Source organism: Numenius arquata, chromosome 14 (genome assembly GCF_964106895.1).
Source record: "Numenius arquata chromosome 14, bNumArq3.hap1.1, whole genome shotgun sequence".
In the NCBI taxonomy this organism is placed as follows: Eukaryota; Metazoa; Chordata; class Aves; order Charadriiformes; family Scolopacidae; genus Numenius; species Numenius arquata.
The window spans coordinates 418087-431640 of record NC_133589.1 but is presented as its reverse complement, the minus strand read 5'-3'; the positions used below and the strand labels follow the sequence as shown (position 1 = coordinate 431640).

The 13554-nt window shown below is 38.6% G+C and overlaps 1 protein-coding gene across 1 annotated transcript; it reads left to right on the top strand.

Annotated features, from left to right (window-relative positions):
• The first annotated feature begins 903 nt into the window (after window positions 1-903).
• USP42 (ubiquitin specific peptidase 42) lies at window positions 904-13416 on the top strand. The gene is made up of 17 exons (XM_074158729.1): window positions 904-1132; window positions 1743-1943; window positions 3139-3249; window positions 3415-3517; window positions 3683-3750; window positions 3907-3977; window positions 4517-4599; window positions 5121-5232; window positions 5618-5758; window positions 5964-6064; window positions 6522-6660; window positions 7322-8056; window positions 8428-8516; window positions 9156-10655; window positions 11146-11438; window positions 11981-12063; window positions 13297-13416. The coding sequence occupies exons 1-17, from the start codon at window positions 904-906 to the stop codon at window positions 13414-13416; spliced, it is 4179 nt and encodes a 1392-aa protein (XP_074014830.1).
• The last annotated feature ends 138 nt before the right edge of the window (window positions 13417-13554 follow it).

Here is a 13554-nt window from a genome sequence, read left to right as displayed (position 1 = left end):
GTGCTATAGTAAGATAGTAGCAAAAATTTACATATAGAAATTGATAGTTGATCACATAAGTATTCAGCAGCTTACTGTGCACACACAATTACATGTATTTCAAGAGGTGTCATCTTGAAACCCAATCAGCATTTTAAAAAGGACTTAATATCAATTGCCTCTGTCCTTGAGGGCTGTGGGTTTGTTTTGCTTTCTTTTATGTTCAGCATTTCCTTTTTATAGCTTACATTCCTCTCTTGTTTTGCTGGGGAAAAACGTGTAACTTCACATAAGTAGAACTGAAAAAGATGCTTTTTGGTTCAACTTTTTGGTTGATAGTAAGAGTTGTAAATGCGGCAGGTGCAAAATACCACAAGTACTGCTGCCAAAATTGTATCCAAACAAATATTTCTTTGAGGGGGAGGAGAAACCTAGACGGAAATAAACGTACAAGTGTTTTCTTGCTTTCCCTTCCCAAGATTTCTCAGAGGTGTGTGGTTCCCAGGAGCGAGATGGGCCAAACAGCTCCTCCTGCATCTCAACAGGCAGCATGCGAATGGGCCACTGCTCGCAGCTCCTCTTATAAAAAAGGTCTTTGTAACTGTAATGGATTAAAATCCCATGAAAGTGTAAGAAACGTCACCAGCTCTGCAGAAGTTAGAAATAATACTGATACGGGTTTGATGGAAAATTCTGCTTTGTGTGTTTAGTTATGGCTTGGTTTGGGGTTTTGTTTTTTGATATTTTTTGTTGTTGTTGGTTTTGTTTGGTTTTTTTTTTCTAATTGTTCTTATCAGCTACTTAGTTGCTTCAAGTTATTTCTTTGAGACTAAGTGACAGGATTTCTCATATTCTTTTCTTTCTGGAATGCTTTTGATGTTCTTCTGTCAACCAGAACTTTTGCCTCTGTTACAGATATGAACAATGACCATAGTTAACAAGCCAAAATCTTCAAAATCTAAAAAGTCATCATCACGGCGGTCTGACAAATCTAAGAAACCCCGTACTAAAAAAATGACGTCACGCACTGCAAATTTGAGCCGAGTACCATCTGCAGAAGATCCAAACAAAGTCTCTGTGGACAAAGGACCTGGAGGTGCTATTTACTGTAGATCATCTCAAAAACCTAAGCCTTTTGCCCAAAGAGATCTAAGTAAGTGTAGCTTTTGTCCTCCCCCTGTTTTCTTCAAAACCAAAGCAGAAAATGCAATTCTTAGGTGTTGCACTGCTATAAAATGGGACTATGATGAGTAAAGACTTCAACAGTAGACTTCAATTTTGTGAATCCCCTAAGACAACTGAAGTGACTGGTGTTGCAAAAGTTAGTTTTGATCTATTTACAGTCAATTATAGGGAGCTTTTTATAATACACAGACTTATCCAGGTCTTTTCTGTTATGAAGAGAAAAGTACATTTTTCCCATTGCTATTCATGTTTATAATAATATATATATATTATAATAATGCTATTCCCATTGCTATTGCTACATTAAAGACTGTAGACAGAAAGAAACCTGGCAAAAGTTACTAAAATCAGAGTGGTGGTTTGTCTTGCATTACAAGAATTAAAACAGATGAATAAACTATTGCCCAAAACAGCGTACTGACCAGGAAGTTTGAGTGGCAATGTTAAAGCTGCATGTCATATATTTTTATGATTTGCTTATAGCTGGTTCCTCTGGGTGCTCCTGCGGAATGCTACTTTTTAAATACCCTTTTGAAACAAAACCAGTACATCTCTCTTAAAATACCATTTTCTTGCAGTTATTAATGACGGAATTGCCCCGCCACAAAGGATTCTTTTTCCACCTGAGAAAATCTGTATGGATTGGCAACAAACACAAAGTGTTGGAGTTGGGCTTCAGAATCTCGGCAACACATGTTTCCTTAATTCTACCCTTCAGTGCTTGACCTACACGCCTCCTCTCGCCAACTACATGCTTTCTCTTGAGCACACCCAGTCATGTGAGTACTTGTAACCTTACTGTAAATCTGTTGGACAGCTCTAGAGGTGAAAGAACAACAGTGATTCTGTGCAGAAAACTCTCAGTTGTCCTATTTTATCTGTAGAAGCTGACTTTGAATGCTGTATTAGCACGAGGCTTAGCATAGCATTTGAAGTACATTTGTTCATTTGATGCACCATGGTAAAACTTCAAAAAACGATCATTTCTTCCTTTGTGTGGGTAATTAAGTGCTTTGTAAAGTAAGGCATTTGATGAACATTTGGCATTTGGGTTTCCTGCTGGTAGAAAGGTGATAAAATTTAGGATGTTGGCATCATAGATTCTTAATCTTCACAGCCTAGATACTGTAATACGCTAGTGCTGTGATAAATTATTTGTTCAGTGTTCACCCATTAAAAAAAAAAAAAAGTACCCCAGAAAGCGTTACGAGGTAATCTCTTAAGAACTCAAAAACTCAAATAGAAATTTTGGGGGGGCTAAATTAAAATTTAGACTTATTTCAGTCTAAATTTTTTTTTTTTTTTGTATTTTTAAACCCTTGAATTTGTATTCTTTGGATTTCATTTTTATTCTTGACTTTATTTAAGCCTAGAAGCCTCTTTTCATATCCATATATGTATATTTTTAGAAAGGCACCTGTACGCTTTCTAGTCTGGTAACTTAGTATTTATTCCTAAAAATTTAACTGTATTTTCTTACCATATGAAAAAAAATTATTTCAGTTAAGAATCCTGTTGAAAAAAGGAGGGCAGAAATACTACTACATACATTACTCCAATCTTCCCTTTCTCCCAGAGGATTCTTAGCTCTGTGTCATGTAGCTCACCTAACAGCACTATGTTGAAAATAACACACGTTCTCTTACTGCTGCATCATCGGTGTCAATATTGTTTCCTTATACATTCTGCAGTTGACATTTCTGTCAGCCTGCAAAAAAAAAAAAGGCATTGCAATAGTTACTTAGATTTCTCATCAGCAAATGCACTTTAATATAGACTTAATCGACTAACCTATGCAGTTCTGCATAATAAAATTCCACAAAACTGTTGGGATATTGACACCTTAGGAGAAGAGAATGTAGCATGGAGAGTGGGCATTGTACCTATAACTTAAAGATTATTATTTTTTTTAGGCTTTTTTTGTAGCAATATACATTTGACTAGACTGGAATGCTTTCTTCTTTCACTCTTCAGGTCATGAAGAAGGCTTCTGTATGATGTGCACGATGGAAACGCACATTAACCAGGTCCTGTGTTGCTCTAACAATGCCATCAAACCTACATCTGTTATCAATGGCCTTAAACGTAAGTCGTTTCAGATAATTCTTTGAAAAATTAAAAAAAATCTCAACAAATAAAACTATTTGATGCATATAAATGATTTTGATACTTCAAAGAAGAGAGATGTTAGAAATATGAGTTTTCTTTCATTTTCTATGAGATAAATATAATAACCTTCTTATTTATTAGGAATAGGAAAACATTTCCATTTTGGCAGTCAAGAGGACGCACATGAATTCTTATGCTTCACTGTTGATGCTTTGCAGAAAGCTTGCTTGAATGGAAGCACCAAGTAAGCATAAACAACTTAACTTCTAAATGTTCTCTAGCCCCTCTTACTCCTTTATTTACTATCATAAATTAAAATCTATGTCCTTGGCTTTCATAAAAAGAAAAACTCTTTGAAGAGTTAACTCTGTACTTTTAAATCTGAGGTCTGACTGTAATTTATTTCCAGATTGGACAGATCCTCTCAAGCCACCACACTTATTTATCAAATATTTGGAGGATATCTCAGATCCCGAGGTACTTTTGAAAAAATCTTACTTTCCTTCAAACTGGTCTGTGACTTTTTGTCTATAGTAAAGGAGTTTGTTGTTTGACTAAAGGAATGTGTATAAATTTAAATTTGCACAGTTAGTCTCCTCCACATATTCTTAAGCATTTGTATTTTGATTCCAGTGAAGTGCTTGAACTGCAAAGCAGTTTCAGATACGTACGAGCCATTCCTCGATATTACTTTGGATATAAAGGTAAGATGTTTTTTGACTATGGGTCAAGATGTGTAAAGACTTGTAGAGCTTTCTAAAATAAACTCATTTTACTTAAAGACATACTGTTAAAACAAAAGGGCTTAGTGGTGGCTGGGGGTGGATTGGACTTAGTTCTTCTGTGGAAGCCATGTAAATGGTCTCCATGTTTGCATTGGATTTAAGCTGGAAAAATAATAATTGTATCTACACAAACAATGATACTATCATACTTCTCAATTATTCTACTTCAATATATGTCTATTGTTAGACTGATGGGTTTGATTGTTCTCATTATTGATGCCAAAGCATACCACAGATGCTGTCTACAGTACTGCAAAATTAATTTATTTTGGAGTAGAATCATTTTCGAATGTGGTAAAAGCTCATCATACTTTGTTTCTGCCTCCTCCTTCTTGTGTTTGCTGGTTCACAGCAGGTCACTTAAGTATGAACTACCAAGGTTCTCTCGTAAACTACTAGTAAGTGTTTGAAATTTTGCATTTCCAGTGACTTAGTGCTCTACTTTCTTATTCATCCAGGCAGTTACATCTGTCACCAGAGCTCTGGAACAATTTGTGAAACCAGAACAACTGGACGGTGAAAATAGCTATAAGTGTAGCAAGTAAGATTATTACTAATTGCATCTTAATACAAGATATGCATTTAATGTATCGCACGACTTGGAGCATAAGTTATCTTTTGACTTCGTTTAGAAATAAGATAACGAGACACGACGTTCTGTTGTTCTTTCATTTAGTTTTGTTTATACAACTAATACACTGAAATCATTCAAAGCTTGGAAAATAATACATTTGTTTCTAAGTGAGTAGTTTTTGTGTTTCTGTTTGAGTATTTGGAAATATATTATAAGAATTGTGGCCATTAGCTCACATGAGACTTTTATTCCTCATACTGTCTACACAGGGGCTTGTCAGCCTTCCTCAGTGTGGGTTTGCACACTGAAATGTTCTCTCTACTAACAAACCTGAAATGCAGTGTATGGTTTTACGAAAAGAAAAAACATATTATGCAAGTAAATATCATTCAAATGGCATAAGCAGGTGTGAGAGATGAAAACTTGTTTGACTTTTTTTGCGGGGGGAAGAATATGCTGTTAAACATCTGTCTGTGCTTGTTTTTAAGGTGCAAAAAGATGGTTCCTGCTTCAAAGAGGTACACGATACACCGTTCTTCCAACGTTCTCACAATATCACTGAAAAGATTTGCAAATTTTACAGGTGGAAAGATCAACAAGGTATATTTACAGCTGTAATGCAACTTTATCTTCTTGGAACGGAAGATTTCCCAAAGATGAATACTTATTTAAAAGTTGTTCAAGTTTGCAGGCAATAACTATAGACTAATAACTATAGTCTAACGAAAATGTCGATATAGCAACTATGGCTTTTTCTTTCTTTTTCAATAACGATAAAATTCCTGTATGACCATAAGATTATACCTTACTCTTAAAGAGCTAATTCTGTAGAAAACAGTTCTCTGCAACTTAAAACTAATGTGTTGTTTATGACAATAGGTATTTTTAAATGAATCAAAAATATATAATCCTAGTCTGTGTTTTTCTCATGCTATTTCATGAAGTATTCCAAGATAACTTTTGAATCTTCTTGGTCTGTGTTTAGGATGTAAAATATCCTGAATATTTGGATCTTCGAGCATATATGTCCCAGTCAATGGGAGAACCCCTCATCTATGCTTTATATGCAGTTCTTGTACATAGTGGCTTCAACTGTAACGCAGGACACTATCTCTGCTTCATAAAGGTAGATACCTGCTTGATTTCTAACTTGAGTACAGTCTGTGCTAACAAAGAAATTAAATTGCTACTGGTAACCATTGTTTTTAAGGGAAAAGGTTACATTACATGTTTTGTTTGATTTGTTTTGGTATGTTTTATTCTGTAGCGTTCTGTGATGTCATTTGGAAAACATGCGGTTTATCTAAAGATATCCTTGTCTTTATTTGTAGGCTGGTAACGGACTTTGGTATCGAATGAATGATGCCTCAGTAGAGCTTTCTGATATCAAAACAGTTCTCAATCAGCAAGCTTATGTACTTTTTTATATCAGGTAATAAGAAGTACTAAATGTGTTCAGAACGTATTTACTCTCCTGTTATTGATATTTTTCTTCTTTTCAAGTGTTTTTCTTTCTGTCCTAGGAAAAGATTACTATTTGTATAATGCAGTTCTGTCTGACCTAGAACTCCCCATGTCATTTATTATCTTTCATTGCTTGGCCTTAAACTGTTGCACTTGTGTACATTGCTATATACATGCTCTCTGTAGCTGGCTAATCTAGAAAAGAGGGGAAATTAAGTCCATAGATGGTGTAAGGATGAGTTATTGCTCTGAAAAGGACAGTCATTGTATGAAGACTGATATCTAATTTTCACTTTGTAGTCTTGGTTAAGTCTTTGTGTATGTCTTCTGTGTCATATAAACTGTTCCTGTAAAATTTATAGGATGGGCTTTAATCCAAGAATAGGTTGAAAAGTCTAAACTAAGATCCCTCTTCTTTTCCCAAGGCGCTATGATTTGACGCTGGGAGAACGTGCTTTTTACTTACCAGCTCCGTCTTACCCCCGCTCGTTCCTTGGTCAGCGGGGGGCTAATAGTAAACAGGCCGGATTTATGGGACCACGACTCCCTCCTCACATGATTAAGGTAATTTGAGGGGGGCAGGTAACGGCACCAAATTGAGAGTGGATTTGGGTTTTGGTATGGGGTTTGTTGTTGGTTTTTAGCATTTGAGCTTCATTTTCCCCTCCCACCCTGCAGCTTTCTTCACAGCCCTCCTGCTGCAGCCAGAATTATTCACAGTGGCTAATCCTAAATTGTGCAGCCATGCTACTTCATTACTTTATACTTCCAGCTCAGCTTTCTAAAGCACCGAGAGTTACGCTCTTGGGACAGTTTAAGTAGTCTATTAATGCTTAAATAATTAAAAAAAAAAATTAAAAAAGATTCCCCCCACCATCGGTGTCACTTTAGCTGACACAGAGAAAATGTCTTGTTCCTGAGTACCAGAACAGTTATTCCAATGTTTTCAGGGAATGTTTGAAGGCGAAAATAAATATATGTGGGAATAGCTTTAGTTCATATTAAGTTGTTTGGGTGGGTTTCAAAAATGATGGGTCATTTGATATCAATATGCAGTAAACCAAAAGCAAGAATTAAACACATTTGTATTTGAAGGTGGGTGTTTTTTCTTCTTAGGTGTTGAGGCAATTTGTAGAAATATTTAGTAGGAGAATTTCATGTTTTAAAACTTTAAATGCTATGTGTTTGCACATGCCCATCTTGCAATCTCTTATTTTAAATACAGAATTCAAATCGTTTAAATGGAAATGGACCCCTGAAAGAGGATCCAAATGCCGTTGGTATCACCCTAAAAAGACCATCTTCAGCTCCGCCAACGGCTTGTGTTCAAAACTGGGCAATTGCCAGGCCTTCAAATATGGATCCATCGAAAAACCAGAAGATCACGATCAGTATTCATAACAAATTGCCTGCACGCCAGACTGTGTCACAACCTGACTGTCTGAGCAGCGCTGTGGAGGATGAGGATGTGAGCAAGCCTGTTCCTTCATCCACAATTACACATTCCTCTGCAGCAGAGTCTACCTCAAACGCATCTATGATGGCAGTGGCTACTAACTTTTCCAAACAAGAAGTTCCTGATGAAATTTTCGCTGAGCCAGCAGTGAATGGAAACCCTAAGCTCGGCCCTGATAACGCAGCCCATTACGTTCCAGAAACTTCAGGAAAACCTGAGGACTCGAAGGGCTTGTTTAAAAGGAATTGCAACATTATCTCTTCGAATGGAATACCGATTGGAAAGGTGGTCTGTACCTTGCAGAGTTCCCATTCTTCCTGTCAGACTGCTGAAGAAGAAAGAGCCCAGCATGAGCTGCCAAAAAATGATTCACTAAATGGTGCTATTAGTTTAGATAATGAATCTAAAGAAAATGGACTGAAACTTGATGATTCCACTTGCCAAGTCCAACCCGTTAAACCTTCTGAGATTTTCTTTTCTAAAACAAATGGATTGCTTGAAACAGTGAGTTATGTTTGTTCCATCTAGAATCTCTCACCCGTGATGTATTCGGTATTCAGGAGCATTATAATGTTCCTAATCAGGTGAAATACCCAGAAAACACACAGCACAAATTTCATCGTAGCACTTTGTGCTGTTATCCCATGAGAAGCTGAGCTGACATAGCAGAACGTGTCAAATTAAGAGAAGTTCACCTGAGATAATGCTTCCTAAATTTCATAACCGTGTTTGGCGGGGTGATGCGTAAAACGGGGATAGCGCATATAACTCAAAGCGATCTTGTTTAACATCTAATGTAGAAATTTTGCAAACTGTAATTTTCTACCAAAGATAGTATTTTTTTCTGTCTATTAACTTCTGCTTTTCAATTGTAGATACCTATAGCTTTGTCACCGGTTCCTCAAGAAGTAATCTTAGAATCTCTCACGTACAGCCAGTTGAACAGCTTGTCAGAGGAAATAAGGTAAAATGAGTACACTCTTGATTAAAACAAGATTTCATACAAGTTTATCATTGTTTTACCTGTCTACTAATACTATTTAATAGAAAGATTTAAATCAGTACAGAGAATTCCACACTGTACATCTAGTGTTGCAAACATGAGCACTGAGCATATATTATTCTGACATTAAATACAGATGATGCCTCTTGGAAAACTTTCATTTCTTCACAGAATGTTTCTCCATTTTTTTCCCATTGTCTGGAATACTTTTTCTATTCCTCTTTCCATTTTTTTCCATCCTAGGATGTGTGAATGTAAATTCCCACCATCCGCTCTTCCATTTGGGGGAGAGAGGGAAATCCACGTGTTTACTTTTTTTCTGGTTGGGGGTAGAGCAAATACAGTGGTTTTGGCTATTGATGGGATTCAGAGCAGCTGGTGGAGGGAGACATGTGCTGGGTGGGGTTTTTTTTAATGCAATACTTGAAGAATCACGAGGGGAAGCTGGGAGCTGAGGAAGGTGTAAGAATGGGTTTCTAAAGAGAATGTCTCAGAGCTTTCCAGTAGTCACCAATTTTTTTACCTAAGGGGATTTTACTCTTAACATTCATCTTTTAGATGGACTTTTTCAAGTGAAAAATGTGTTTTTATTTTGTGCAGTGCCCCTGGACCTCAGAAATCTTCTGAGAACGATGCTCTTATGGAAACTGTAGTGATGGAAGCACTATTTGCCTATGAGGAATCCAGGAAGGTTCCTTCCAACTTTAGCTGTGAGGTTGAGAATCTTTTTGCTCAATCAGATTCTGAAACCATTTCTACCAAAGAAGCTGTTGCTGAAAGTATTATAACAAAAGCTGATAACGCGCATCCCAATATCAATGGCCAGCACAAGGTCAGGAAAAAATCCTTGGATGCTGAAGATGAATTCTTTGGGCAGTGTGAGTCTGAAGACAGTAGAGACAAAGACAAACCAAGAAGATCAAAAGAACCTGAACTCATTTCAAAAGAAAATCCTTTGTACATCAAAGGATCTCCTGAGAGAGAAGAGAAATTAGGGCAAACTTCCTCTGTGAGGTCTGACGTTGAATGTAGTTCTAAAAAACTTGCATCTCTAGATATTACAGATAAATGCCAAGATACAAAGGACATTTCTAATAACTACGTAGAGGTACCACCTGTTAATGACTCTTCTATTACGAAGCTGGATAAAGTTTTGGAGAGTCAATTTTCTAGGGAAAATGAGGGACTGAGTAATAAAAAATGTGAAGAAGATAAGCATAGGAAAAAATACAAGAGAAAAATATATGACTCTAAAAAAACCGACAAAGAGCACTACCGAAGGAAGAGAGAACACTCGGACACTGAGGAGAGGGAGAAGGAGAAGCAAAGCAGGAGCAAACCAGATGATCATCCCCACAAGAGGAGGAGGTGCTCTCGCAGTGTGGAAACGAATAAGCAAAATCGTCATAAGCAGGAGTATTGCAGCGAAAGCAAGTACAGATCTTCCCATAATGAAAGAAACACTCCAAATAACGGCAAAAGCTCAGGAAAATATTCTCGTTATAGATCCCGAAGCAGGGAAAGAACAGAACAAGACAGGAATAGGTATTATCATTCCAAGGGAGAGAGAACTTGGAGCAGAGAAAGATACTATCAAGATGAACCTCGGAGATGGGAAAAATGCAGATACTACAATGATTATTATTCCTCTCATGGAACAAGAGATGGCAGAGAGAGAAGGTCCTCTTATTGTGATAAAGACTATGACAAATCGAGCCAAGCTTACAACCGGTCACACAAGGACTATCATTGCAAAGGCAGGTGGCCTCACACCGCCCCCTCCAGAGAGGAGGACGGTCACCACTTCAGCAGCCACAGAGCAAACCCACACCACTGTCCAGTACCTCAGCAATCCGACAGATACTCCCGGGAGAGGCATGCACTCCCGCCCCCGCCAGCTCATGCAAGTTTTGAAGACTCTTCCCGGGAAAATGAAAAAGAAAAACTGAGAAATGGCAAAAGAAAATACACCCACACAGAAGAAAGTGGAAGCGAAGTAGAAAAGAAATGCCGAAAGATAGATGACCAAAGAATGAAAAAATACAAGAAGGTCAAGAAGAAAAAGAAGTCCAAAGATAAACATCGAGAGAAGGATTACAAGTAAGCAAGGATTCCAGCATAATCAGCAATTTTTCCTAATTTTTTTTCTGGGTGTTTCTCATGTCTGCCTTTTTTCCACTGTCACTAAGTTATTTATCTAGCATAATCTGGCTGGGGATCGTGTCGTTAGGTTGGTCAAGTGAAGATAGGAACAATATTGCTGAATTGTGTTAGAACACTAGATCTGGACCACATTGTTAGAATCACATCTGCACACCGTTCTTGATTAGGTTTCAACAGTTACTATTTTTTTTAAATTCCACATATTCCACAAGTAGCCCCTGTTAATGATTTGTGTACAAACCGGGACCTATAGTCCTTCAAACTGAGGGCTTAAGTTTGCTGCATCTAAAGTAAGTTAGATGTGCAGAAATTACCACAGAATGGCTGAGGCGCTGCAAGTCATCACCTGTGGTAAAATAAATAACAGTTCATATATGCATCAAGTGCCACATCTGTTTTCTATCTTTAACTTGCATGTTTCCTTCAGACTTTATGATTCGGATTTCTCTGTGCTCCGCTTTGACAATGACAATCGCAAACATAAGAAAAAGAAGAAAAAGAAGAAACATATCAGGAAACTGAAAGGCTTCTTGGAATATTTAGATCCTCGTTTCCAGAAGAAAACACGGGAGAAGAAGGAAGAATCCAGTCCCCCAGGCGGCTATTTATGTGAGCAATACAGAACCCAGGGCAGCAAGCAGCCCTACAAGGAAGAGAAGCCTCCTGGTGCTGGTGAGAGCAAGAAACGCAGCTCCATCATGCCCAAGGAGTACGTGAAAGGTAAGGGATGTTTGCAGGGCTCCTCGGTACTCACAGAGACACTATCGTGTACAACAATCTTTAAATGCTTGTGTGATGAAATCTCTGCTTTACATCACGGCTTCCCAACAGTCTGCATTAATATTTAAAAAAAAAAAAAGTTGATAGGCTTTTTTTCTTTCCATTTTTAAATGACTGCTAAGAAAGTCTGAAATAAAGCTGCGGAGGCGTTGAGCGGCAAGTAATTTTAATGTGATCTGATGGTTGTGGGAGAGAAGCGAGATGCCGTATTAAATTCAGTCCAACTAACTAGGAAATAAAACCTTGGGCAGCTGTATCTTAAAAAAGACACTGGTAGGTGGACATGAGCCTCAGTAGTCAAGAAGGAAGATGATGACATGAGCCTTCCAGGCTCGTAATGTCGCAGTGAAACACCGTCTTCCTAAAAGACTGACAGAGAATCGATTTCAATAGGTGCTATGTCCGGCTAGTTGGTGACATAGTGCTGATGCTTATTCAGAGTAACGTAACTTGGTGATAACACTGAAATATTGTTGTTTCAGATGTAGACCTGCCTTCTGCTAAACACACTGAGTTGACAGTCGTTAACCCTCCAGAGGACGCTTCGCAATTTAACACCCGGAGAGTATGTTAAATTCCTGCTATTGTTTTATTTCCTAGCTTTGGTTTTTCTGTTCGTATAGGCTTAAAAATGCAGAGAAGTGGGCTGGTATTAAAGTCAGTTTCCTGACTTCTACAGTGCGGCGTCTTACACTGAACAGTTTGCTAAAGCAAAAAGCATTTGTGGAAAAACAACTGTATTTTAGGACACAGACGACCAAAAGTTTTATTCTGAAAATACAGCATGGAGGAAATTCTTCTTGTTAAATTTAATACGGTATTTATCTCTTTAGCAAGGAAAATTTAAGGAGGACTGAATTGAGGTCTTTCAAATACTAATGTTGTAAAAATGATATTAATAGCAAAATAGTCCTTATTGCACTAAAAGCCTCTGTTCCAGCTGATAAATTGGGAACCAAACAGAACAAACCGCCTCTGCGCCAACACCGGCTTGGCTTCAGTGAATTCTCTGGCCGGCAGGTGGCAAACTCGTCTCTTTTTCTAAACCAGTCGGAAATACAGTAAGAAAGTCACTGTCTGGGCTCTGGTCTCGGGTCGGGGCACTGGAGCCTGGGGCTTCGTGGGAGCTGCTGGGGACAGACACCAGGGCTGTTGGTGACAGGGGGATGCTGCCCCCCTCCCGCTTCCCCATCCCACTGCGGCACGAAGGATGGGAAAGGCTTTTTAACTCTTTGACGATTTTAGCATTTCATCGAGTCCGTGGATGTTAGTTGGCTTCATCTTGTGGAAGGTCAGTCTGTTTTTGAAAACTGGGTCTGAAATAGGATTTTGGGAGTGATGGCCTCTGACCTCAGCAGCGTGCCAGAGAGCACGGAGCCTCTCAAACGCGCTCAGGACAGACATGGGGAATGGACTGGTCGGCTGAGCCTCCTCACCAGGACTTGTGTTACTTTGAGTCAATCAATAAGGCTGAAAATGGCTGTTCTTAAATCTTGTGCTTTAAGACCAATCCAGCTGGGATGGGAGAAGGAGCAGCTTTGACGCAGTCAATCTCCCCCGTGTTCTCTCCAGCAAGTTTCTGATGGCTTCTGGTCGGTCAGCTCGACCCCAAGGTGGTTGGTGAGACGAGGATGCAGCCACGTGCAGTTTAGCTGAGGTCTGCCCTTCTCCTCCGAGCAGGGGCTGGAGGAGGCCACAGGAGCCACCGCGGGGCCAAGGCGCCGCTCAGAAAGCCCTGTTTGATGTGACGGTCACTCGGTCACGGCAGGGAGTGACGTTGCCTCCTTTTGTTTTTCAGATGCTGAGCTCCCTGACAGACACCTTCACTACTCAAACTAAACCTACCGTCACAACCAACAACGTCTCGTCATCAAAACCAACACCTTCTTACCACCAAACCCGACATTACCAATATTGACCATCAAAACTTAGAATTTATTATCAAACCAATTACCATCAAGACAAAAATCCAGTCATAAGTGGTGCTTAACATTTCTGTACAGAATTTTACCATGAAAGAACTTTTTTTTAGTTTTTAACTTGAGACTTTCTTTTT

What these genes read in the sequence shown, in the direction of transcription:
- USP42 (XM_074158729.1), top strand. Translation starts at nt 904, where the DNA reads ATGACCATAGTTAACAAGCCAAAATCTTCAAAATCTAAAAAGTCATCA. An exon ending in TCCCTCCTCACATGATTAAG is followed by an intron (nt 6,661 to 7,321) that starts GTAATTTGAGGG and finishes TTTTAAATACAG; the next exon opens with AATTCAAATCGTTTAAATGG. An exon ending in CGCAATTTAACACCCGGAGA is followed by an intron (nt 12,064 to 13,296) that starts GTATGTTAAATT and finishes TTTGTTTTTCAG; the next exon opens with ATGCTGAGCTCCCTGACAGA.